At 39.0% G+C, this 26956-nt stretch overlaps 1 protein-coding gene across 3 annotated transcripts; it reads right to left on the bottom strand.

Moving 5' to 3' along the window:
• Nucleotides 1-944: 944 nt before the first annotated feature.
• Nucleotides 945-26393, bottom strand: TSNAX (translin associated factor X). Of its 3 annotated transcripts, XM_057368431.1 has the most exons (7): nucleotides 26311-26359; nucleotides 24538-24754; nucleotides 24299-24406; nucleotides 20051-20165; nucleotides 18306-18436; nucleotides 4337-4464; nucleotides 945-2732 (listed from the first exon to the last, which is right to left on the bottom strand). In XM_057368431.1, exons 3-7 carry the CDS (start codon nucleotides 24312-24314, stop codon nucleotides 2358-2360), a joined length of 765 nt encoding a protein of 254 aa, XP_057224414.1. In that variant the 5' UTR covers nucleotides 24315-24406; nucleotides 24538-24754; nucleotides 26311-26359; the 3' UTR covers nucleotides 945-2357. The 3 variants fall into 3 exon arrangements, with proteins under 3 accessions (XP_057224414.1, XP_057224413.1, XP_057224415.1); XM_057368430.1 differs by lacking the exon at nucleotides 24538-24754 and having other exon boundaries at nucleotides 26311-26393; XM_057368432.1 differs by lacking the exons at nucleotides 24538-24754; nucleotides 26311-26359 and adding an exon at nucleotides 26126-26256.
• Nucleotides 26394-26956: the final 563 nt, after the last annotated feature.

The following is a 26956-nucleotide window of genomic DNA, read 5'->3' as shown; positions in this document are numbered from 1 at the left end:
GTTCACAGCTTTTGATTATGGACAGGCAGCCCGAAGTTTAGAAACCAAGTCTGCCATTAAAAAAAATTCTCTTGCCTTACTGAAAATTTGAATCTCAAAATCATTAGAACCAGTACATACTTTTTGAAAGAGCATCTACTTCTAAAGATTGCCAGGGAGAAAAAAGTACTCTTTTTAGACATCTCTAGTTTTAAAATAATGAATGACTGTATAAAGGCAGGAGCTGACCAAAGCAGTGGCCACTGTGTGCTCATTCCATGGCTAGAGGCAGAATGTCACTCAGCCAAGCAGTGCAATGTGCTGGAATTCATCTCATCCTTTTTCAAACTGTGCCATTAACATTTTTTAATTCCCCCTGATAGCTGCTAGGACAGACAAGAGACAGACCCCTGTTACTATCACACACTACGTCTAATAGTATCTGCTTTCACTTCACACRCTTACACTAAGCAAGCAATGACTTSCAGTAAATTCAACTGTGCCAAAAGAGACAGAACTACACTGTAGCTGCATCAACTGAAATGTCAGATGTATATACCTCAGGGAGGGGGTGACACCCCAAAACCATTTCTTATTAGTGAGTGTCCTCCTTTCTTTCCCCTCCTCTCATCAGAGAAAAAAAAAAGGCAGAGAAAAAAAAGTGAGATGTAAAAATGTGGGTACCGTTGCAGATTTGTTCCAGGGATATACTTGATTTGTCATCTGAATCCTTTGCACTTTTTTAATTCAAGAAAATCACATGAAGTTTCTATCCTAACTAGTTTTCAGACTTCACAGAATAAAGATAAAGGAGAAAGAGAAAAGAGATTCAGGGTTAGAAAGTGTCCACAGAAATATGAATATAGGAATGGAGTCAAACTTCCAAGTGAAATCCTACTCTGTGGGAAACTCACACCATAATTTACCACTAGGACTGACAGGCAAAAGAACCAACACAAAATGACTAGTTTTCAGAATTTATTGTAAAAAATAGTATTAAACAATAGGAAAAATGCCACTCCTTTTTCAACTCACCACATACTGCTTTATGTGGAAACAATGGAAAAAAATTGACAGAAATGTATTTACCCATTCCTATCCATGTATCAGATGATTCCAGCTACTCAGAAGATGCTCATAGGAAAAATATTGGCACTATCACAGCATATGGAAGTGGAAATAAAAAACATGCAGTATTTTCAATTGTAGTTGGGAGGCCTATTTCCTGGAGTCCAGAGATCATGTTGTTTTATCTGTTTTCCTTTAGCACTATGTACATTATCAGACTTTCATAACTTCAGACACTGACATAAAGCCCTGATATTTTGCCAAGTGACATACCCTTCTCAAAGATAAATGTGGAAACCAGAATGCCTGCCTTATTTCTGTCTGCAATTTCCTTGGAAACACACATGATACAGTTCCTGCTAACATATATTTAAGGCTTGGCTAGCCCTTTTTCACTTATATCAGTTCAATCCCACTGGAGGTCCTGAGGGCAGCACAAACAATGGAGAACAGACTTCCAGCATTGCAATGCATTTGTTCTGGCCAAAACCTGCTTGTCTTAACACCAAATTACATACTTCGTATGACAATTTCTTTTGTCTGCAGAACTATGTCAGATTCTGCATTAAACTGTATTGCAAAAAATATAAATCAATACATCCCACCTCTTTTTTTKGGGGGATTTCTTAGTTCATCTCAAAACTGTGAAGTACCAGTGTTAGCTCAAATGAAGCTCAATTTAAACAGAGACTCAAAATAATGAGTGCACAGTAATATTTACCTGGTGCAATTAACTTCGTTAACAATTGGCAAAAAGTCGATTTAGTTTCATACTTTAAAGCACTGATCAGAGGAAATTTGAATTATATGGCACTGTTGAGACCACTCTAGTTTCAAGTCAAGAAATGAACTTATGCACAGATGCACTGTTGTAGGTATGACATGAGTGTAGAACCAAATATGCAAAAAATGGGTCATCAGAAACTATGGCTAATGCTAAATAAGAGCACCTAACCATTTTTTTYCCCACTGCTGTGCTTGATGAAAACTTGTAGCAACAGTTTGAGGTGAGTCACAAAAATGACAGTCACTGGAGTAGAGTGCAATGAAAATTTTGGTCATTCTGAAAGAAGATACAATGGMACAACACAGGAAATTCCATACCAATAGGCCAAAGTCAAACATTTGTTCTCTTGCACATCATAAAAAGTATTTTTGGTTACAAATTACCACTGCAGACACCTTCTCATAGATAAAACTAAAAATGTCTCTACCTAAAAAGCATTGAGAAAGGTCAAATTCCCACAAACCATAACTAAAGAGCTTTCTCTGAGTCCTCTTCCCTTCTGAGTTGCAACAGCTTTCTTATTTTAAGGAAGACTCTCCTCTTGGTCAATCAATTCTGTTTTTGTGGAGAACACGTCAGCCAACATGTGCTTTGGGATTTCAGATCCCCGTACTTTTAAGGTGTAGCAGGCATTCTCTACTTTAGCCAGACTCTGTTTCAAGGTATAGAGCTTCTTTGAGACTTCGTAAGGTCCAGTGTTGCCAATGAAAGTAAAGCCATCATAAATCTGCCGCAAGAACTGGCTCAGTTCAAAAGGCGTGTCAATGTCCCCATTGCCAACGCTGCTGATGCACAGCCGCATCAGCTCTCCCGTCAGATCAGCCACTCCCAGCAGGTAATCCACAGGTGTTACCTTCAGGCTCCACGTACGCGGTTGTTTATCATGGGAATTGGAAGTCTGGGAACAGAACAGAAGGAGGTCCCRTATAGAGAACTATGAAAAAGCTGTCTGTAATGGTTCAAATACATACTAACTCATCTAACGTAATGGGAAATTTAAAACATTCTGGCAAATTAAATTGCATGGCATTTCCTCATGGTCTGATTTCAGATTTACTAATCTCCTTCCAACATACCAGAAGGTAATTTCTATTCAAGATGTCATTTTCATTTTAGCAAGCATGATAAACATACCATAACTCTACCACCCTTATTTGCAAACAGAATTATCACATCTTTGTATCAATATTTATTTGCAGTTGTTYGGGGTTTTTTTTAATCTGACAGATCTTGGCCTGATAGAATTTTTCCTAAATGATCTGTCCGAAGTTAGGAAAGCAATTAAAAATAGTCTGCTTTATKAAAACAAATCACATGATTTCATAATAGTATCTTGAATTTCAAAATATATTCTCTATAAGAAGCCATCGTATTTTCAGATCTGTTTTGTATCAACTGAGATCATTAAAATAGCTATCAAAAAATCTTCATGAAGCAAACCCATTACAGAGTTACAAGTTTGCTCCAAGTTTCCAATACTTTTTATTGCCAAAATATTGGTAACATGGGAGACAAAGCAGGTTTCTTTCTGTTCCCTTGTTCCTGTAACATGCTATCTACGCACATTGACAGATCTGGTCAGAGGYGTGCATGTTGGCATTAACAACTTCATCGTTTGTTAAAGTAAGTGTGCCACAATTGACTTGCTTCTGGTAAAAGCAAGTGAATTTARGCTAAAAATCAGGCTTCTCTGCCATTATCTTAACAAGAGARTAAAGAAAGAATGAAAAATGCTTTRCAGCAGAGTATCTTCTGCAGAAGCAGAATCAGGAATTTATGTAAAGTAGCAGTACTGTACACTGCACCTCAACTGAATGTGCACTTCTGCAAATTGCTACCAAATCACCATTGTCCCCTGCCAACAATCAAACTGCACCCAGTCTCCTGTGGATGATAACAGTAGTTTGTTCTTTTGAGCTATTTAGGGCAGGCCAGAGCACAGGCAAGTTAAGAAACAGCAGATGGTATTAGGGCTAAGGTATGATGGGACACCAGCTTGTCCTCCAAGGSGAATCAGCTCCAGACAAACTAAGGCATATGCAGTGTCTTTTAACACAAGCTGAACACAGTGACTAGTTCAATACCAGCAGTAACATCTCCATGGAATTCATCCTGCCTTGGATTCATTTGTCCCTCTCAACTTCCACAATATCACTATACACCAGCAGGTTTTACAGGCAGTCCCAGGGGGCTAAAAATCCCTCCTCTACATTTGTTAGCTAGTATTTCACTGTCCTGGATCTTTTGCTGTACCAGAAAAAGTTCAGTCTGCTCTGAACAAAAAGGATGTGAAATTTGTAAACTTGTATCCCACGGATTTAGTTTACTACTTAGCAGAATAAAAAGCATGTTTTGAACAAGTGAGTCAAAGCCYACAATTATATCTAATCCCATTCCACTAACTGGCCTTATTTAATCAGATGCCAAAAATGTGACTAAGCTTTCTTGCTGCATTTCCATCCCAGAAAGATGTTTGTCAATTGAGAAAAGAAAAACTTTTACCATGTTTGTTGTTTCTTCTTTGTCTTCCGCTGTAAATATTAGTTGTTTGTTGATCTCTTCAACACTAATCAGCGATCGTGTTTTGATAAAATACTGAAATGAAACCGCCTCAACATATTCTTGAAGTCCTGCAAAACCAGGAGAATTAAGCTAATGTTTCAAACTTTCCAGCAATGATCCATGCACAGAATTATTTATTTTTTAAGAAAACTTTTAAGTGAAACTAATTGAAGGCTACCAACAAAAAGTRAAARCTAACATAATCCAGAAACAACATTGCAACATAATCTAACATAGCATGTTTCTGAAGTATGAAAGTCAGACCAAACACACAGACAAATACGTTCAAGTTTTTAAGCCAATTACATTTTTCATGCAGAACCTTCTGTAATTTCAATATAAAGCATTATAGTACCCTCAGAAACACACTGAACAGCAGCTCCACACCAGTGTTCCCAGGGGTTCATACTCAGACCAGTACTGTTTCGTATCTGCACTGATGTCACAGAGAATGGATCAAGTGTACCCTCAGCAAATTTGCAGATGACAGCAAGCTGAGGGGTATAGTTGACACACCTGAAGGATGGGATGCCATCCAGAGGGACCTGGATAAACTCAAGAAGTGGGYGCATGGGAATCTTGAGCAGTTTAACAAAATCAAGTGCAAGGTGCTGCATGTGGGTCAGGGGAATCCCCAGTATCAACACAGGCTGGGGATGAACAGCTACCTGCTACAACTACCTCTCACTACCTACTTAGSCGATGATGATTTTATTATGCATTGCAGCAAAGGTGAGATCTAAAAAAATAGAGTTTGAATGTTCAGACAGATTTCAGAGGTTGTCAGTTTTTCCTTATGTGAAGAGAGCAGATTTGGGGGAAGCATGTGAGGRAAGTTCATAAGGAGAAAGCTGAAGCTGGCACTGTTGGTGGAAAAATTAGGCAGAAACAAAGCTGGAACAAACAGCCACAGCAGTACTAAGCTAAAAAAAAGTTGTAAAGACAAAGTCAATGCCTGTGTATRTCTGACCCATGAACAGAGAAAGCCCAAAGAGGACATTAAAGGAACAGACTGTAACATGACAGAGATGGCTCTAGCAAAGCTATGCTGAGCCATTTTAAGGGGATGACTTCACTTCGAGAAAAGCAAACAGGTATCATGCTGCAAGAGGGCCAGGATTAGACAATAGTCTAGCTACTGAAMAAATGAGGATGTAACCAATGGTACCAGAAATAGAATCCTGTTTCCATTAGAATAATCTTAATGCCCCCAACAAACCTGTACAAGGCCAGGACCCCAGGCTATAGAGAAATGCAAGAAGAAGCACATTTAGACTACAYCTGGATCAAAAAAATAGTCTATATCAAAAAGAAGAGAACATAACACATCAGGGTGGAAATACCCTGAAAAACTAGACATAACCTCAAGTGGTAGGAGGCTTTCCACAGTATAATCACGAAAGTATGTTACGTGACATGCTTTTTTTTTTCTTTTTAAATATGTATTTGAGCAGAAACAACTCAGAATGGCAATTCAGCCTGCACCCTTTATGCCACTSTACAGCAGCTCTGGGAAAAGCAGAATAAACGTGCAGCAAACAAACTCACACTCAGCACTGCTGTTCACAAACCAGAACATAAACAGGGAGCTGGCAAGGCCAATTAAACACCATAATTTAATCAAYTGAATTCAGGTAAAGCAATCTGGACACGAGCTATAGAACAATACTAGATAAAAGCTACTCAGGATCTTCTAAGATAAATAACTTCAGAAGCAGCAGAGAAGTAGACKTCATCACTCACTCTTTCCCTGACTTACCTTCTGATGTAACAGGACCAGTAATCCCTTACAAAATTTTGGCTTCTTCTGTGGATAAACTGTAAGCTACCAGATAGAGCAGCACTCAACATAACATCTGTGAGAATCTCTCTCTGCTATCTGTGGAGACTATTGCATATGAAGAATCAACTTGGCATTTTCCACAGCTCGCAGAGAGATCAAACCAGCCCTCAAACTTCTTGGTAAACAGATTTCTCGATCAATCAGAGCTCACACTTTCAATTCACTCCACTTTACTACTTCACACACATTCTTCCTTTTCCATTGTAATGTTTGGCTCCTCTGTTCATTTATCTTTATGTACCTTTTAAAGTGGGCATACTTATATGTATGTACACACACACATCTTTGCTTCCTCCTGCCATCCCACCCTACCTGACATGTTCCAGCCTTGTGCTCCTTCCTTTTGTTTAACTTAACAACACCATGTGAATGTTGCACAGTCTCTTTGCCATTTATTGTCACCTTTTCACAATTMGAGAATCTATCTCCCATTATTTAGTAAGCCTTACAAAGCTCATTTAAAGTTAACATTACAAATAGACCGGTAACAAATCCTGTTCAACTACTTTGCAAAAAAAATTAATATTTTACTTTTTTCTTTTTTTAAAAAATAAGTCCTTCTTCCAGAAGTAGCTACAATATGACATTTCAATGACCCAAGACCTTGAAATAAGGTATTTCCATGTGCAGGTAGAAGGATGTTTAAACATGTTATGTTTTAGCTTAATGGTAGGACATCCGCTATTTTCAGCAAATAATTCCCAAGGTGAAAAACCCTATCCCATTTCACTACACCATCCAACAATACCTTTCCCCTTATGCTCTTGTTTTGGATTTATTCCAAAATTGGCTTATTTATGGATTGAGCTGCCAGTAACGGAATAGTTTGTAAGACTGCCTTTTATGGGTTTGAGTTTTTTCTAGTACATGGACTAGAAAATTAAAAATCCCAATTAAACACACTGCACTACTTTTACTAGCACCTCTTATAATTGCAGATGTAAGATAACAAAACAACTGCTTAAGTATTTTGATACTTTATTACCTTTATTCTATATAAATAGCTCGTACTAGACAAGTGACAGCGACCCAGTATAGCAGCTCCCTTCTATGTTTTGAAAATTTATTTTCTACATAAGAACTAGAGAGCTACACTGAGATATCTTCTGAGCACATATCTATAAAGAAGATTTTTCTGCCTGAAAGCTTGAGAACTTTTTTTATCAGGTGTATCAGCTGATTTTCAAGACATTTCTCCTTAAATATATATGCAAGCTCTGAGATAGAAGGAAAAGTAATAATAAATCATATTACCAATAGATAATAAATCATAAGTAGCAAATCATAAATGATAATTGATAATTGATACTTAATAGTGAATAATTAATAGTGAATAATTAATAGTGAATAATTAATGTTAAATGATAAACAAGAAATAAGAAATAAATACCCTTGATATTATGTTTCCCTAACAAACTTTGCAAGAAATTAGGTTTCTTAAATAAAAAATAATAAGAAAAGTCATTGGAGCCCTTAATCCAAGAGTCAAATGAATGCATAAGACAGAGGAAAAGCTAGTTTTATTTAAAGAATGAGTAAATAACAGAAATTACTTAATTGCAGGAGTCATATCAGGGTAAGTAGAATCTAATTCCACCTGAGATGTACATGCATGCATGCATGCATGCATGCGTGGAAGTTTCAACCCAGAATGACAGCTCAAATAAGGTGTGAAAGTTTCCTCCTAAAATTTTGTTTACTTCATTTCCTCCTTTGAATATCAGTTCAATAGTTACAAAACAGGTTCAAATGGATTTCAAGCTTCTCAGTTATGGTGGCAGGTTAGCAATGCCAATGGCACCTGCCATCTTCCCAAATAAGCTGCTTCTCTCCCTATTTCTCCTCAAACTCATTTTCTTTCTCATACTTTGTCTTTTTGTTTAGAGAGCAGCCTGTGCTGATGGTTAGGACACAAGCAGACAGACACAAGTCTGTGCTCTCTCACCCAGCTCCYCCCCTAAGCCATGCAGCAGCCATCACAGGCCAACAGCAGCCACTAGAAAGATGGTAGGAAGATAGACACAGCAAGATTCTTCCAGGATCACTGCATGAAGGGTGAGGCACATTATTTACAGGGTGAGTCATGTGAAACTACCCACTTGCTGATTCATTACAAAATCAAAACAGCACAGACAAGGCTCTATCTTATCCTCATGTTCAGACTGGCAAGTTACATTGTCATTGAAAGAAAAAAAACAAACACAGAAAACAAATTCCTTCTTTCCCCTCCCACCAAAAGTAAAGCAGGCAACAACAACAAATAAACCCCACCAATAAAACTTACAAACTGCCCCCCATAACTCAGAAAAAAAAGTCATATTCTTGTGGGAATCCCAAACAGATTRCTAATTCTGCAGAACATGGGGAGTATGGTAAACCTAAAGAACTCACTTCCACAAGCATATTGATCAGTGGAGGGGAGAACTAGTGAAATATGCAAACTAACCAGGTACATCATCAATTGAAACAAGTACACACAATAAATTTAGAAATATTAATACAAAAATTAAATCCAGTGTCCTATGATGATGAAACTGGTAATTCAATCCATAATCTATTCCTTTAAAATTCTCTGCACACTTGACAATGAYTCCTAAGATTTACATGACTTTTTCTGGACAGAAGTGGCAAAAACTTAATTAAACTAAAACTGAGGCTATGAAACAATCACACCACTTTGTTGCTTGTAAGCATAAATTCAAAGGTTAATTTTATAACRTAACTGAAAGAAGATAAAGCCAGCTCTGTTCAGAGACAGGAATGCTCTGGACATCCTGTAGTGAAAATGGTTTAAAAGGGTAATTCCAGTCAGGAATGAATTTTATAAAACAGTACTAATTTATAAATACAAACAGAAGTGCTAGAACAAAAGTCTGTATGAGCTTACAAATTTGGAAAAAAAATCTGTTTCCATTTACTGAGTAATAATTCAAAAGCTGAGTAGGTTTACTGTTCACATGTAAATTTCTTCTATAATGCTTTGTTCATAAGTCAGTTGCTACATGACACATCTATGACCACCAAAAAGTTCTGTTCTCTTGTAGCTGCATGTGTTGAAGTGATGTACTTCAAATCCTGCAGTGTTAATATTGTTTGCCCCTTGTTTAAAATCAAACACACAYCAACTTCAGGGAAAAGGTAATACCAAGATTAGTTGGTTTTCCCCAAAAACCACACAAATATAGGTTCCCTATCAGACAGGTGCCTGTCAGAGTTAAATTATTTCGCCAAAGACGCACAAAAACCCTTCAAAGAACTGCAAAGAATATTTTAATCTCTCATTGCAGAGAACAGGTTAATCAAGCCTTTTTCATATTGCTATTAGAAACATGGACATATGACAAATGATAGGCCTTTTTGCAACRAGTGTGTGAGAAATTCACAAATTTATTTTGCTTCTGCTTGGGGACGTGAGGGATGTACCATGGTTACTATTGTAATCAGGTTTTTGTTCTGAAGCTTGGGGTTTTATTCCTACTCACCAGCCCCGAACTCAGTAATTCTGAAGAGCACCCCGTGTTCTACATGAGATCTTAAAAAAAACTATTCCTGTAACAAGTAGTCTTCCTGACCTCTTTGACTACCCCCTAACTGCCTTCATAATTTATAGAGAGTTTTAAAAATGATTCATTTACATGGCAAATTCTACACTACTGACGGCCTTGAGGGCAAGTGTTCAAGATACTAAAGAAAGGAAGTTCTGACTCAGCCAGGATGTCCAATGATCAAAGAAGAAAAAGCACCTAACACAACACAGCTTCTGCAGTTCAAACCACAGTGAAAGTTCTTAAGATGATGTTGTTTCCATGCAACAGACCCAAAGCACATCATAAGAACCAACAGTGGCCATTTATCCCAAACACAGATCTGTGAGATGGCACAAAGGTAYATCATCACTCGCCAATCCCTATTTCTGATCACGTGACTGCAAAACAAAAACCAAACCACAATGTGCTATGCTAGTCATTTCTTGGAATGGAGTTCCTCTGTGACACATTCTCCTGTGTAATTTCAAATAAACAAACAAAAAAACTTCATAGATTTTTTTTAACTCTCTTATGTTGCAGCTGCACTTGGTTCCTGTAAAGGCTGGAGGGATCTGGTCTGCGAATGACTAATGTCAATAGCTGCAGGGTTGAAAAAAATTCCTGAGCCAGAGCACAAGGTCTCCTCCATTTGCCAGCTATGAAACTGAATTAAAAGACAAACAATGTCATTCGTTTCAGACTGTCATGTTAATAACTGCAGTATTTGTCATAATATTACAGTTTTACTTTAGGATAGTTAGGTCTTCAGCTAGAAGTAGGAAAGGCCAATCTTTGTGCACATGATGACCCACAGCATGCATCTTTCAAAGACTGCACATTGCTTCTGTTATGGACTCATGCTGCCCTGAATAGCTCCTGCTGAATTTACATCTCATTCAGGGATGAGCTGATAATCAATTCTCGCACAGTGCATGCCTTGTTTGTTCTTGTCAGAACTTGCATTGATTTTCCCAGGTCTGTTTTAATTTTTTGTGTATGGACACACAAAATCTGCAGCAGAAAATACAAATTTAGGCTTTGCGGTTGCTGGCTTTTCCCTTCCCCTAGAAGAGCCTAGGAAAAAGGCACAAACCAAAAATAACAAAAGGGTAGTAAAATGCAATGAACTGAAGGTATCAAATTTCTAATAGGCAACTTGCAGAACAAAAAAAAAAGCCCAGTTTGACGGAGCTTTTTGTCAGAGTTACGGATGAGTTCAGAGAAACGCAGAAAGTAAGGAAACAGAAAGAAAGAAATTGACAAAATTGTATCTGATAACCATTAGCTTATTCACTGCAAATTCTATTAATTTTCCAGTATAATCAGGAAACTATGTTTCCATTTCTGGCATTTTACCCCTCACCTACAACAGCAAAGAGATTAATTCTTCAGTTACATCCTGTTCCTGTGTTATTATGTTTTTCCCACCATCTTGCATAAACCTGATTGCTTCCTTCACGGACAGCCTTCCTTTCAACTTTTAGGTGTATTTAGGTCTGATCCTGGGTGAGACATTTACAATTCATGATACCTTCTTCCTGCAGTAAAAAGTTTTTCCTTCCTATTACCAGCCTACGATTAAATATGCTGTCTATTTTAATTACAGTTTTTAAGCTTTCGCAAAAAAATAGGTGTCCTACTTACACTGTTCCTGATGTGCACGACAGTTCATTGACCTTATATCCTTGATATTATGTACCTTGATACTATCTCAGAAATACATATGTGTTTACAAAGGTAGCACAACTTGAAAATGTTATTTCCACATTTTGAGTTTAAAAAGCTAAGAACAAAAAAACAAGCCCAGGTAACACAGAAATCATTATGTGCTAGTTCCTTTAGTTAGTGTTCTAATTCAAATCCTTGATAAAATACTCAAAACCCCCTATTATTTAAATGATCAGCAACCTAAAGTTGGCCTGTTTGGACAGACCACACTCATCTCTGTAGCATTTCTTACAGCATCTTGTCTGGTGTTATATATATATACTGCAGTTAAAAAGTGCAATTCTAATGCAACTAAAATATTTTCTTTACATCCACAGAGACTTAACTGGCCTTGTCTAATCAACCAATGCAGTTTGCTGCAGTATCTTACACACCTCAAGTGACTCTAAATAGCACAAGGCAGGAGACARAAATAAGCTCCATTATATCAATCTCTCAGAATACAAATGGTGCCGGCAGAAGATAAAYGATGTGTTAGACTGCGTCAGTGCTGAACTTTTACACAGAATTTCCTGCATCATCATCAGCAGAAGCAGTCAGAGCAATAGTTTTGACAAGGTGCTGACATTTTACAGCCTCATCATCTAATCCTATTGAGAGCAAGTGCAGACATGATAAACAGCTAATGAGCTTCCCTGTGCACACCGCTCTGCTCGCCACTGCTGCAAGCAGACACACACAGCAAAGGTCAGCCAGCAGCCCTCTACTTGCATCCACCATCATCACCCCATGCCATTCCACTTAAGAAGCGCCAGAAGAATCATGGGCTCCCCATCTGATATTTTGTCTTAAGTGGCAAAAAACTGAGTAAGTCTTCAAATAGCTAGACATTTCATTTAACAAGTCATGTTAAAAAGGTATTCCATTCAACCCCACACAATGCCAACCTATCACGCAATCCTTAATTTTCCCTCTGCATTACTCAAGTTTTGCATTTATGCAGAGTAAATTTAGAACATGCTTTGAATAATTACATACATGCTAACATAGAATCATAGAATTTTTTAGSTTGGAAAAGACTTTTGGGATAACTGAGTCCAACCACTAACTCAACACTGCCAAGTTCACCACTAAAACATGTCTCTRAGGGCCACATCTGCATGTCTTTTAATTACYTYCAGGATGGTGACTCCACYACTTCCCTGGGCAGCCTATTCCAATGCCTGACAACTCTTCCCWTGAATAAATTTTTCCTAATATAGACTCTAAATGACCTAAATGACTTGAGGACATTTCCTCATGTCCTACYGCTTGTTACTTAGGAGAAGAGAGTACCCTACACCTGGCTACACCTTCCGTTCAGGTAGTTGTAGAGAGCAGTGAGGTCCCTCCTGAGCCTTCAGGCTAAACACCTCTAGCTCCTTCAGCCACTCCTCGTCAGACTTGTGCTCCAAACACTTCACCTGTTCCACTGCCTTCTCTGGACATGTTCTGGCACCTCAATGTCTTTCTTGTAGTGCTGAGTCCAAAACTGAACACAGAACTCGAGGTGCAGCCAGTGCATAATAGAGGGTCCTGCTAGCCACACTATTGCTGATAGAGGCTAGGATGCTGCTGGCTTACTTGGCATGCACTGGACCATGTTCAGCTGCTGCCAACCAGCACTGCCAGATCCTTTTCCAGTGGGCAGTTTTCCAGTTACTCTTCCTCCAGGCTGCAGCACTGCATGGGGTTGTTGTAGCCATAATGTAGGACCCTGCACATATTGCAGARCACTTCTTTCTTGTCTTTAAGTCTCATACAGATGTTTTGTGTATACTGTTGATATTTCCCTTAGTAGCTGAGAGTTAAAAATATCTATATATCTATATCTGTATATAAATACTCAAACACATACATATACAAATAAAAAATCCTGAAAATTTTCTTCCTCCCTTTCATAAATCCATGCAATCTTTTTCAATCCTTTTCTTGCACAGAGTCTCTCAACAATTTTAAAGAAAGAGTACGTATTTCCTCACAGGATATATAAGGTATACACTGCAAAGCAGGGCAAAGGAGCAGGAATTCTATATTACAAATAGTAAAGCTTTAAAAATATCAACAAAGCAGAACATTCTAACATAACAAATGAAGAGTCCTGCATTAAAAAAAAGACTTCATTATTTCAGTATCTCTTTGTTTGCTTAATCATCCCCTGGGACAATCTGTACTGTTAAGAAACGTGTAGAAAACAGTCATCAGTTTTTGTTGTTGTTCAATTAGTGCTATACTCAGTGTTTGAGCTCATGCAAGTGTCCTTTGGGGAAACGTCCTGCGTGCCATTAGCACTATTCTTAATGAGGGAAAGCATGAAACTCCTTTAGTGCTCTGCCAGAATTGTTTTATCTTCAAGTCAAGAGAACAACTGCTTGGAGTAACCCCAAAAAAAGCATTTAACAATTACAAGTGGCAAACAATATTCCCAAGCATAATGCTCATACCACTCTTCTATTTATAGGCTAACACTTATTATACTGAATAAAATATGTATTAGACAGCTTTAGTATGCARACAATCATGATTCCCCAGTTAAGGCGGCTACAGTGGTTTCCATTATAAGCTCCATTTTGAACCCTTTTACTCCTTCTGAGAGAGGTAGGGTGGGGAACAGGAGGATGTTTCATGTTTGGTTTCAAGACAAAGGAGAATATTTTTAGGAAGTTTGAGGTTAATTAGACATGCTGCTTTTGAGATATGGGACATAGGCGTTTCTTTATTCTTTTGGAAGTAAAAAAGCAGCTTAATGGCAATGTTTTTGTTAAYAAAAAGCTTTTTTAACTAGTTCTTAAGAATTTCTTTAAAACACAAAATCAGAATTGAAAACTAGGCTAAAGGAAGATCAAGACTTACAGCTCTAGGAAACATAAAGACAAAAGATCTAGCACTTTCCTTAGCTACATTTATTTTCAAAAAGGCAAGCAACTCTTGCTTTTTCCACTAAAAAAACACAAACAAACAACAACAACAACAACAACAAAAAAAAAAGCAAAGCAACAATTAAAGAACACTAGACTTAAAACCAAAACTAAAAGCAACATTCTTAACACTTACCACTGTTCCCCTCCCAATTACAGTTCTTCATAAACAGTGGCAGGGAARGGCAATAAAGCATTCATTCCCTCTCACAGCTGTTCTTCATCTAACTGTCCCCTCACTCTTACTATTCCTAGGTTTTCTATCTCAGCTTCATAATTGTGACATCAAACATCTTCACATCTCTGACACCTCCTTGATCCAAGCTTCAGCACAATCAAGATCCACAAGTCTTGCAGCCTGCATATTCCTTTTTTGCCATCCCAGAGACTAACTGGAGAACAAAGGATTTAATGAAGGTAAGAGTAAATGTCTGGCTGAAAKCTAGCATTTTACTTGTTACACAAACAAGCTCACTTACACAATGTCTAAAAGCACTCCCTGTCTTCTCAGTGACACATGGGTATATTCTAACACTCCCTTACAAAACATGCACCATGGGCACCAATTGCACAAACATCCCTCACAGAGGAGCATATGTAGAAGAGCTAGAAMATAAGTAAATGTTGTGGATGATCTGCAGAAATAGAATAAAGGCAACTTATTTCAGTTGGATTTTATAMATAGTCTTTTTAATGAGGAACAACTATCTAATTACAGAAACAACAGGGAGATCTTAGGGCCAAGCAGTATTATGCAACTGATGGGAGTACACAGACTTGACATTTACCTCACCTGAAGAGAGGAAAAAGTAAAAGTACAGCCATTTCCAGTTCCAATGTCAGAAATACAGTGGGGGTCTGTGTATATCTACTTTTTAGTTCTATCCAAAAAAAACTGCAAAGTTCAGGCATTTGAGACACTGCACACCTGAGTGCAGGAAGGATGGACAGCAGAGTCTACTTCTATTCCCCCTTACAATTTAGCACTCTTAATACCTTATTGCCATCCTTTCTTTTTACCTCCAGAGGTCAGTAAGATTCATTTTCTTAASTTTTCCTAAGACTGTAGTAAGAAAATTGTTTAACTATGACAATCTCACCCCAAGTCCCATGTAAGCATTAATGGTGTGCTACTGTACATGCAACTGTGTGCAGTGCTGGGCATAATAATTTAAAAAGGATGTGAAGACCCCTGAAGGCATCCAGAGCAGGGTAACAGAGCTGATGAAAGGGTTGGAAGGAATGTCCTGTAAAGGGCAATTAAGGACTTTGGSCTTGTCTAGTTTGGAGACGACAAGGATGAGGGGCAACTTCATTACTCCCTACAGCTTCCTGAGGAGGGGAAATGGAGAAGGTGGTGCTTATCTCCTGTCCCATCCAGTAATAGGGCGTGTGGGGATGGCTCCAAGCTGCATGAAGCAGGGACATGTCTTTACTGAGAAGATGGTCAAACACAGGAAAGGCTTCCCAAAAGGTGGCTGGTGCCCCAAACCTGTCAATGCTTAAAAGAGGCATTTGGACAATTCTTTTAACAATATGCTTTGACTTTTGGTCAGCCCTGAAGTGGTCATGCAGTGGCACTGGATGACCATCGTATGTCCCTTCCACCTGAATTTGCCTATTCTGTTCTGAAAGTTTTGCAGCTGTGGAGGCATTGAGTCATCACACATGCAGCAGGTCTCTAACTTCCTCTACTAACTACTTCTACTACTAACCTCCTCCAGAGTAATTCACCCTGCTCTAAAATGAATAAATACATCTTAGTCTTTTAAAGAGGCTGAGATTTACAACACTGGAAAAAACTATTAAAAATCCTGAACTGTTTCTGACGGCATACTTGCAGTTGTTTTCTAAACAGTTTATTCAGGTCCATTCTGGTATTAACAAGTACCTTTATGCAAGTGAGAAATAAATTATGCAGGAAAATCAGTGYAGCTCACAGTGTGTATTTACCAAATACACAAAGCAAACCTGAACAATTATTTTTCATTTATTTCTTTATTTTTGTATCGCTAAGGCTAGCTTAAGTTTATATATCTTTCATGCAAAATAGAAATTTGATTTTCGAAAATATATAATTTTTAAGAAACAAAACCAATAATYTTTTTTACTCAGAGGAGAGAATCTGGATGTAGAAAACTAGCATCAGTTTGCTTACTTGTTTTACAAGAACATTGGTACACACAGAAGTTATTGTGCAGTAAGTTTCCATATGCCCATATGCCTGCTATGAAAGTGTGCTCTCTTATGTGTGAGGTGAATTAACCTAATTCCAGGTAAACTGCTCCTCAGTAAACCAGAGGCAGGTAAGCCTCTGAATGTACCCCCACTGAGGCACATATCAAAGCAAATAGAATCAGTTCAGGTGAGGCAGCTKATGCAGAGTAAGTTCTTACAGGTTACCCCGTAGGAATCTTGCTCACATGGTATGGYTGAGAGTGCCACACAGTCTCACAAGGATCCATGAGGCAGCAGACCTCAAACACTGCTRTTTTATACACTGCATTACATGACTCATGTGGGACTTCAGGAGTTATTCATACAAACTTTACAAGTCACAATGAAGCTTTCAAAAACTTTTGTTCTTAAATCCAAGGTTCTCAGCTCTTAAGCAGTACTTAAAATGAATATCAAAATATATTTTCAGCATGTCAAGATACTCATAATACACTTGGAACAGTATTGCTCACAGTTTGAGATCTGTAGTGTCAGCGTTTTGAATTCTCTCTTTTCATTGTGTCACTACAGTACTTGGCTATAAATAGCAGCAAGACACAGACAGATTAAGTGCTCTAAGAAAAACTACTTATATCTAATTTGAACAACCAAATGCATCACAGGTAAGAGGACTGTAAAATCAATCAGAGCTATTGAAGACGACCAGGGCAAGCTCCTTCTGGTTCCAAATTGCTAAATTAAGCTTTCACTCAAGACCTGTCTTACTCCTAACAAACTTAAGTTTCTGTAAGACCTGAGTACAAGTTAACCTAAGCACTGTTTATCTTGTAAATTACATACATGTATTTGCTGCTGGTTTATCGAAGAATCTTATGGACATTTTAAAATAATTAAATAATTCAGGGCAGCTCTTCAGCTCCTGACAGTTGAAGAAGTTTTGCCTAAACAAGGAAAGATACACATAATTCCAAATACGTTAAAAATGAAGATTGATAAACAGAAGACACTTTTATATCATGACTAAGATGTCAAAAAAGCAGTTACATATTTTACTCATACGTTGCCACAACCAAGGCATACCAATTTTAGGTAATATCCAGAYTGTCAGCAAAGATTCAGCAAAGAAATACGGTTTGACAGCAAGAGTCATGAATGAACTGAAATTTAGTATCTCAAGAATGTTAGCAAAGACTGCTGTTTACAGAGAGGAAAAGAAAAAGATGCTACTGAAACACACAAACTGATTTAAGCTTGTAACAGAGAGGCAGAAGCACATTCTGACCTTAGAAGAAAGAATATGCTAATTCAAACATTTTAATTCATTATCAATTCAAAAGCACTTTATCACTCAAAATTGATAGTTTCACAAGATTGCTCCCACTCTCCTTTTAGAAATTATAACCCTTCAGGAGGGGTAAATGTGTGTGCTATATACATTCCTCTCAGTCAGAGAAGACCAGCCTTTACTTTTAACTTCAGTTTAGGTCAGTATCCAAACATTTCCAGTTGTAGACTCCCATTTAAATTTTCCTTTAAACTGCAACAAAACTGTAGGACTACAGCCTAACACTATAGCAAATTTTGCTAGTAACAAAGATTAACTGAAGTCCTGATTTATAACTGCAGAAATGTAACAAATTCAAACCTGCAACATGAAAAGGAAATATTGCTACATAAAGAGAAACTAAACTTAGTTTTAAAAAATTGCACCCTCTTCCTATTTTAAAAATATTTACCTGGTGATATAGCTCTGTGGAACTGATACATGTCTTCTCCAATCAGCTCTTGTGCAACCTGCTTGATCTTCCGTCGGACAGCATCTAGCTTAACTTCAGATTCATTTAGTATTTCTTCCCCATTGGGAGCACTGCAACCATAAAAGAGAAACTGAAAGGGCAGTTTCCAAAACATGAACAAACAGTTTAAAAACATTACACATTTTCTTTTACTAACCAATGCATTTTTACTGACTTTGAGAAAAAGCAAAACTGATACTGGAATGAGAAACAGTTTAACTTCCAYAGATACCTACAGCAGATTCCGAAATTCTGTAGATCCTTAACAAGAAAATAATCAACCAGCYGGAGTTCTGGTAGCATGATGTTTACTCCAGATTAGAATCATGATTATTGCTTAAGTAAGAAAAAKGAGAAACACATACAAAGGCTTAAAAAAATATTCCAGAAAACTAGCATAGAAGTCCTTACAGAAGTCCTTCCACCTCTTAAAAAAATATTTTCCAATACTTGACAGTATTGCAAAATACAATACATTATGTACTTCTACATATAACTTTTTTTTTAAGAAATTAGTTCTGGATTGTGCTGTTTAAGAACAGATGAAACATCTGATTCACAACCACAACATATACTAGGCATTTAAAGTTTAGTTTATCTAATTTCCTTTAAAATTTCCATTCTTTGACCCCAAATGATGGTATATTAGTTTATATATCTCTTTAAAGAACTACTGATCAATTGATCTCAAGAAAACATTTAAAAGCAAACAGTAAAATTTACTGTAGTTAAAGTCAYAATAACTGCAAAAAGCAAAGAAGGAAATACAAAATACAGCATGGAAAACTTCCACTCTCACAAAACCAGAAATGTTTTAGGAATCTATATTCAGAGTAATTAGGAGGTTTTTTTTTGTTGATCTTTCTTCCACCAGTTCCCAGCCACCYAGTCCCTGCAGTGGAAGTACCTATTTACAGTCAAGACTGTAGCAGTTACTGGAATTATGACAATATCTCTTTGCAGATGAAAATAAAAGTTAAAAAGAGTGCAACTTCATCATCTCCACTTACGACTGTAAATAGTTACTACTTCAACATAAATATATTGACAGGTAACAAAATTGTAAATTAATATAAATGAAATTACAAAGAAAAGGAAGAATTGTAACATGCAAGACCATATACATATACCATATACAGCAAACACTTTATATAACAGGCTATGCAAAGCTTCAAATTTTCCTGCTGCTCTTCTAGTTAGTCTCTGGCTTCCAAAGATTGCTTGAAGGCTCATGGGAACACAAAACATATACAGGCTCAAAACTTCACACAAAAGCCTACCCAGTTGTAGAATTTACATAAACAGACCCCAGGTCACCTCCTATTTGCATTGATGACCTCGGGTGGGGTTGTAACAACCAAAATGATGATAGACCTGCCTGGGCAAGTAACCTGAGGGAAGGGTGCGTACTCCACTCTCACAACCTGCTGAAAGCTGGAAGGCTCTCATCTGTTGTACATTCTACTGCTCTACATTGGTTTAATAAACCAATAAAACCAACCCAGAAACCTGAACCRGCATCTTTTAATTCTCTAACTGGAGTGTGCCTTCATTAGCTCACATCTACCCTAAAGGATATTTATTGAAGTTAATTAAATTCCTCTCAACAGAATATTGCAGTTGTTACTCACAGACAAGGCAGACTGTAGGTTTCTATGAACATATTCACACTCAACATGACTCACCTGGTGAACCTGTGAAGCAGAAATATCGTTCTTTTGCTTTCAATAGTTATATCACGACTGAGCTTGACGAGCCGTTCGTATTTATCGTGCCTGGTGTCAAGCTCCAGCTGGAATGCTGCAGAGTCAATTGTTACAGCAAAACCTCGATTAGCACATGAACACAGCACAGGGAAAGAGCAAAGCACCTGTGCTGCACTAAMTCCTTACAGACCCAAGCCCCACCAGCCTTGTCCCTGGGCACCTTTCCCCAAGGTGGGCAGTACAGCTGCCCCTGAAMGGGGCATGGCTTGCAGAGGCCACCACTGTCTGCCACCCGCCAGAGCTGCAAAATTCATCATTAATACTACCTTTATTTCCCAGAGCTGCAATACTCATCATTAATATTACCTATGTTTAATAACTGAGGTTTAACTACAAATCAGTCCTGACAAATGCCTTAAGGCAGCCCAAACAATTTTTAAGGTAAAATACTTGGTTTTGCTAATAAAATCTATTTCATTATACCACTGTTCTGGAAAAGGACTGAAAATTTCACCCAAACTCAACAAGATATATAAAAAAKGAAGCCCTATAATTATTTGTTAACAAGATTCACCAGCGCCTAAAACAATCAAATAAAAAAGCACCTGGCTAAGGCACATACAGTGTACAAAATGCATAGTATAAGAAAGCTTGCATTTCACATCCTAGCTAGATTTGGCCAAAAGTTGAGTATTTTAATATCCCTAAGGATTAGAAGTACTAAAGAAAAGTGAGCTCAATTATTTAAAGTAACATTTCTGACTTGCTGATGTTGATTCTTTCTAATTACAATGAGTACAGAGAAGAGAGAAAGTGTATCTGGTTATGACAGTCAAATATTATGAATGTTTTACAAATATCATTAACATTTTATTGACCATTATTCTGGTAAATACATCACTAACAGATGCTTAGAAGAAATCTAACAAATTTCCTATATAAATTTCTGAGTGTCAGTGTCTTTGTGCAAGAAGATGCAGAAAATAAATTAAGAGGTTACATTTTTAAAGGATTTAACAAGTGAATAACCTTTAGAAAAGCTCAGAAATTAGTTGGCAAACAAGGTTTAGATGATGCTAGAAAAACAGTCCTGTATTTCTCACTGCCTTGCCTAAAAAACTTGGTTCCTCTCATTTTGTTCTGTTCTCCCCAGTCTACTCTGAAACCCTAAGTCACAAATGCTCCTACTGATGTTTTAATTCTTATACATGTCTGTTTGGTGTGTCTCTTCCAAATTCTTAAAGTCARTTCCACCCCTGAATTAGCATCAAGAAATTTTCCCTCAGATCATAGTGACAGGAACTTGAGGAAGGGTGGCTTCCTTTCATGGGATACCACAGATGATATTTCCAAGGACCATTTACAAATGTCATCTACTRAGAAATTCACAATTCTGAACATCTGCAATATTAGCAACATCCCCAATCTTTTCTGGATAGTTAGGGCTTTCAAAATTTTATGTTAGATTTTAAACCTGGTGAAGTGCTTTCTATTCTGAAGTAAACCAGACAAATACAATAATCTTTAGCCTAACAGGGTACAAGAAAACCTACCATACTGTGCTATTGCYGATAATCGCAAAGGATTAGAACTTGGGGGGGTCTCCAAGCTAACACATCAAAATCACACAGTCATTTCCTACACACATTTCACTGTAATGTCTAATTTAGCACTGAAAGTAAAGATTCAGACTCTATTGATAATTTTGGTGGTGCAAAATCAGACCATTAAAGATGACACTTAATAAACCTTAACCTTACAAATCAAGGTAGCATCCACTTCCTTTATCACTAAGCCATCATATTTAAAACATATTGCCAAAAAAGAGGTGTAACTCCTTGGTTTTTGACTAACTAGACCATTCTGTGATTCTATGATTATTACAGAAGAAAATTTTTTATTACTTTTCTAGAAAACTTTGGTGCAAATAGACCAATTCCAGTACATCTTTTTTTTTAAGAGATTAAAAATAGCAAAACCTTTATAACCATTTAAGGCCACATATTATTGSGGCAACCCTGGTTGTGTGTATAGACCAGGTAATGAGAGGCTGAAGAGCAGTGCTGCAGGGGGTTCTGGCTGATGGCAAGTTGAGTATGAATTGGCAGTGCCTTGGCAGCCAGGAGGGCCAAGTGTGTCCTGGTGTGCCTCAGGCACAGCATCACCAGCCAGGCAAGGGAGGGGATTGTCASTGCTCYCCACTGGGGCAGCCTCACCTCAATTCCTGTGTGCAGTTTTAAGCAAAACATTATAAAAAGGATCTTAAGATTTTAAAGAGTGTCCAAAGGAAGACAATGAAGATGGTGAAGGGACYTGAGGGGAAGCCATGCAAGGAGCAGCTGAGGTCACTCGTTCTGTTCAACCTGGAGAGGAGGAGACTGAGAGCAAACTTTCAAAATCCTCATGAGGGAAAGTAGACGGGCAGGTACAGATCTCTTCACTCTGGTGACCTGTGACAGGACTCAAGGGAATGGCCTGTAGTTTGTCAGGGAAGGTTCAGGTTAGGTATCAGGAAAGGCTCTTCACCCAGGGGATGGCTGGACACTGAAACAGGCTCCCAAGAGAAGTGGTCACAGCAACAACCCCATCTGAGTTCAAGAAGCAATTGGACAATACTCTCAGGCACATGGTGTGACTATCAGGATGTCCTGCACGGGGCCAGAAGTGGGACCCAAACATCCTGATGGATCAGTTCCAACTTAGCATATTCCATGATTCTATGACTAAGTTCTTTAGATTCAGACAAAGAACAATTCTAAGTTCTTTAGATTCAGACAGTGTACAGAAATAGTACACAGCTCTGGTTCACCTTACACAACTTGCTCAATTATAAACCTAATAATGGTTTTTTCCTAATGCTTATGCCTGACATGAAGACAAAGACCACCAGCATCTCTGTCTGGAGCAGGGCACTTAGTGTATTTCAGATTGCACTAAGCACTTTTGCAATAAATACAGAGTGTATCTTTGAAAGACTTTGAAGAAACCATGACCCTTAAATCCTTTCTGAAATTAACCAAACACTGATCACTAGATCTCATGGGAAGGGAGGGAAACAAGCTGTTTTGAACTGGAAGTAATGGCAATTTTATGACAAACTGATATTCATAAGATGAAAAATTTAAATTGAAAGCACAGTTACATTACTCAATTCAAGAGCAAGTCAGTGTACAATATTCAGTATGAATGTTAGAGTRGTTAGGTTGGAAGAAACCTTAAAGATCATCTGGCTCCAAACTCTGCTCCCATGGGCAAGGACACTTTCCACTAAACCAGGTTGCTCAAAGTCCACTTCAACCTTGAACACTTGGCCTTGAACACTTCCAGRGATGGGGCACAGCTTCCCTAGGTAAAGGTCAGGGGTCATGGTTAATCATCTGCCAAGCTGATTTACACAGAAAAATATAAACACCCATTTTAAAAAGAGCCAGGAAGTTATGGTTACTGAAGTAACCATTTGAAACAGCCAGCCAGATTATATTTCTTCACCCTGCTTAGCTTCATAAAAAATATGTGGCATGGGGAAAATTTTGAAATCATCTGTTCCCCATATCAAATCTCCTTCCTTCTTCATTCAAGGCTTCYCATTTCTGAAGGACAACTTTGCTTTGTTAGGGGATTTCTAATGAGCAATTTAAATTTACTGGAGCTCAAATCTGGTTTGGTGAAAAATCCTGTAAAAACAATTTGGCTGAAGGGAAGTTAACACCTGCTTATTTAAAGAATCTTAAACATAYATTAATATTTAAAAGGCATTCAAACTGAACTAAATGTCTACACAGAAGTCTATATTAGTTAGGTAAAGTCTTTTTTTGAAAAAGTGCAGCTATAAACAACTACCAACTCATAAAACAATACATCCAGATTTACATTGAAGAAGTTTAGTCATCTGTGCCACAGCCAAGGTCAGCAGCCTCCTCAGTTTGCCAAAGGTCACCATCTTCTCCTCTCACCCCTGTAGCACAGATTTTGCATTACACCTCTGCAGATCCTACAGTTTTCTGCTACCAAAGGGTCCAGTAACCTTTTGTCTGGCTGAACACGGCAGAGCCACGTAAAATCTCACTCCCAGGACTTTCACTGCACAAAAAGCAAAATACTAAACTCCAAAGGTAAGGAGTATGAGTCCAACTAGATTCAAGTTTCTCCCCCAGAGAGACCTGGCTTATTCCACTAGTAATTTCTACACCATCTTTTTATAATCTGGTTCTCCAAATGCATACTTACATTTAAAAGATGACATCAAAGCTGAAGGTGGATTAACATTCTCTTTTTCGTCTCTTTTTTGACCATGTGGAAAATTGTCATGCTTTCGTTTTCTGAACCCACCCGATCCTATTAARTAGAAGATATACACACAGAAAGGTATTTTAAAATATCATTTTGCCAGAGCACAAGAAGCACCAGAATGCTGTCTTCAGAGCATTTCTAACAGCAGTCATGTTCTACAGGACAGAATAAGGTACCTGGATGAACCTTATAATCAACTGATGTCAACTTCAGACTATCATGTTACTTTTTCTACCACATTGCCAGTGAAAATTAGAAAAAACAAATCMATTTTGATGGATGAGTATGGCAGGATCTTAAGTTTGGGTTTTTTTGGTAACATCTTCAGGTCTTCACACTCTTATATTTTCTTGCTGTGAATGGCTGCATGGAAATCCTTGTGTGGACAAGGACCTACAGGAGAAAGAAAAAGAAAGGATCAGACCTTTCTTTTTCTTCCTTTTTTTTTTTTTAATTTTCAGCTTGGAATGAGTCAGTAAACCTGCAAGTTTTTATTATTGTGATTTATGTCACAGGTCTTTAGTACCCATAAAAATAAGCAAGGCACAATTGAAGCAAATTTAGATATGCGGGTTTAGCTCCYGCAGTGTAGCTTCTTAGGCCCTTACATTCTGCCCATTTAAGCAGTTTCTTCTCTATTCACCTCAGCGTAGCTGCTCACGTCAACTGGCTTTGTGTGCCTCTTCCTTAACCCTCCTTTTCAGACCCACACTCAGAACTCATMTGTTTTGGACTATGTTTTATTCCCAATTTACACCTTGTATTGTTTATTCCTTTTATCCTTCCTTCACCTGGGACTGACTCATGTCACCCATGTGTCAACCATTCCTCCCTCTTGCTCCCTCCTTTTGGTGACAGGTGGACACTGTTACTAATACAGCCCAAAATTTGGCCAACCTGCATATAGGCACACCTTTTGAATATGTGGAGTTCTCTCAATTTCTTTAAAAGAACCAAGGAAAGCTACTTAAAAGTTACAGACAAACACTGGATTTTAAAATGTGTCCATTTAATTATTTAGTATCCCAAAACAAAACCAAAAGTGGCACAGCTACTATCTTAAAGAGGAAACTCAAAATAATTTTCCTTCTTTTCTGCTGGACATGGGTTCAGAGTTTTGTTTTTCCTGTAGCAGTTGAAAGTATTAAATGAATCCCCCTGAAATGCTGCTGAAGGAGGGTCTGTGTCATTCTCACGGGTGCCAAGCAATAGCACAAGAGGCAATGGGCAGAAACCAATGCACAGGAAGTTCCACCTGAACATGAGGAAGAACTTCTTTACTGTGTGTGTGGCTGAGCACTGGAACAGATTGTCCTGAGARGTTGTGAAGCCTCCTTCACTGGAGATGTTCAAGAACCATCTGGATACAGTCCTGTGCTATGTAATCTATGATGACCCCACTTGAGCAGGGAGCTTTGAAGAGATGATCCCCTGTGGTCYCTTCCAGCCTGACCCCTTCTGTGACTCTGATTCTGTGACTGCCAGGGCTAAACCAACACACAGGCAGCAGAGCAAGCTGTGAAAAAATACGTATTTCACATATATATTATGCTATATACACARTATTTTATACATGTATATACACACACATACGATACTAAATAGTTACCACTAGTGCTTTACAGGCCTAACACACACACTGTTTTCCTCTGTGGCATCTGCTTTTCCACCCCCAGGRATGCAGATCCCTAAAGCCACGTTCCCTGGCACACCAGTACAGCCCCAGCAGGAAGGCAGGGCACCCAAGAAGGAAAGGTTACTGACATCCGAGAAGGAGCGGCCTCTCAGTGTGAATTTCACGACACAGCCGAAGGGCACCGCTGGGCAGGGCAGAGGCTTCGCACCCCCGCCCCTCCGAGCCGCGGGGCCTCCCCCCGCTTCCCCTGGCTCCAGCTCCTCAGCCTCGGTCTCCTGAGAGTGGGAAGGGAAGGAGAGGGAAGGGGCATCACCTTCCTTGCCGCTCATCCCGGTGCCGCCGAGCCACGTCCCCCCGGCACCCCGCAGCCGCCCCGCGCACCGCCAGGACCCCGCCGCCCCCGCCCCCGCCCTGCCGGGCCATGGCGGGGCTGTCCGCGAGTGCCTGACGGCAAGACGCCACACAGGGSAGGGAGCCCGGCCCGCCGCCCGCGGCGCGGGAGGAGCGGTGCTGCGCAGGGGCGGCGCGGAGGGCGATTCGGTGTTGCTGCCGGCGAAATGGGAACAGCACCGAAGCCGGGCCGTGCTTCCGAGAAGGCGACTCCGTGGGCAGCCAATGTGCGACCGCAGCGTGGGGCCTCAGAGCTCGCGGCACGACGGGACATGTAGTGTTGGGCGGGGCGGCGGCGCGGTCGGCGTGGAGCCGGGCTGTTCTGGAGTTCCCTCCCCGCCGTCCCGCTGGCGGCCGGCGTGTTCCGCCGCCGGGGCTGCGGCATTCCTCAGCTTGGACCCGCGGAAACCCAGCGGCATTCCTTGGCCCAGACGCACGCACAGTGGCTGTCATGTCGCCTTCCCCTCGCCCCCTGCCTTGTTTCCTTACTGGTCCTTTCTTCCCTGGTGTATCTGGACCATGGTGCTCTCGCAGAATCAATTGGTTTGGAAAAGACCTCTGAGATCGAG

This window comes from Malurus melanocephalus, unplaced genomic scaffold, assembly GCF_030028575.1.
Source record: "Malurus melanocephalus ecotype Western Australia unplaced genomic scaffold, MMel_1.1 scaffold_92, whole genome shotgun sequence".
Classification (NCBI taxonomy): Eukaryota; Metazoa; Chordata; class Aves; order Passeriformes; family Maluridae; genus Malurus; species Malurus melanocephalus.
The sequence above is the reverse complement of the archived record's forward strand: the minus strand, read 5'-3'. Positions and strand labels throughout refer to the sequence as shown.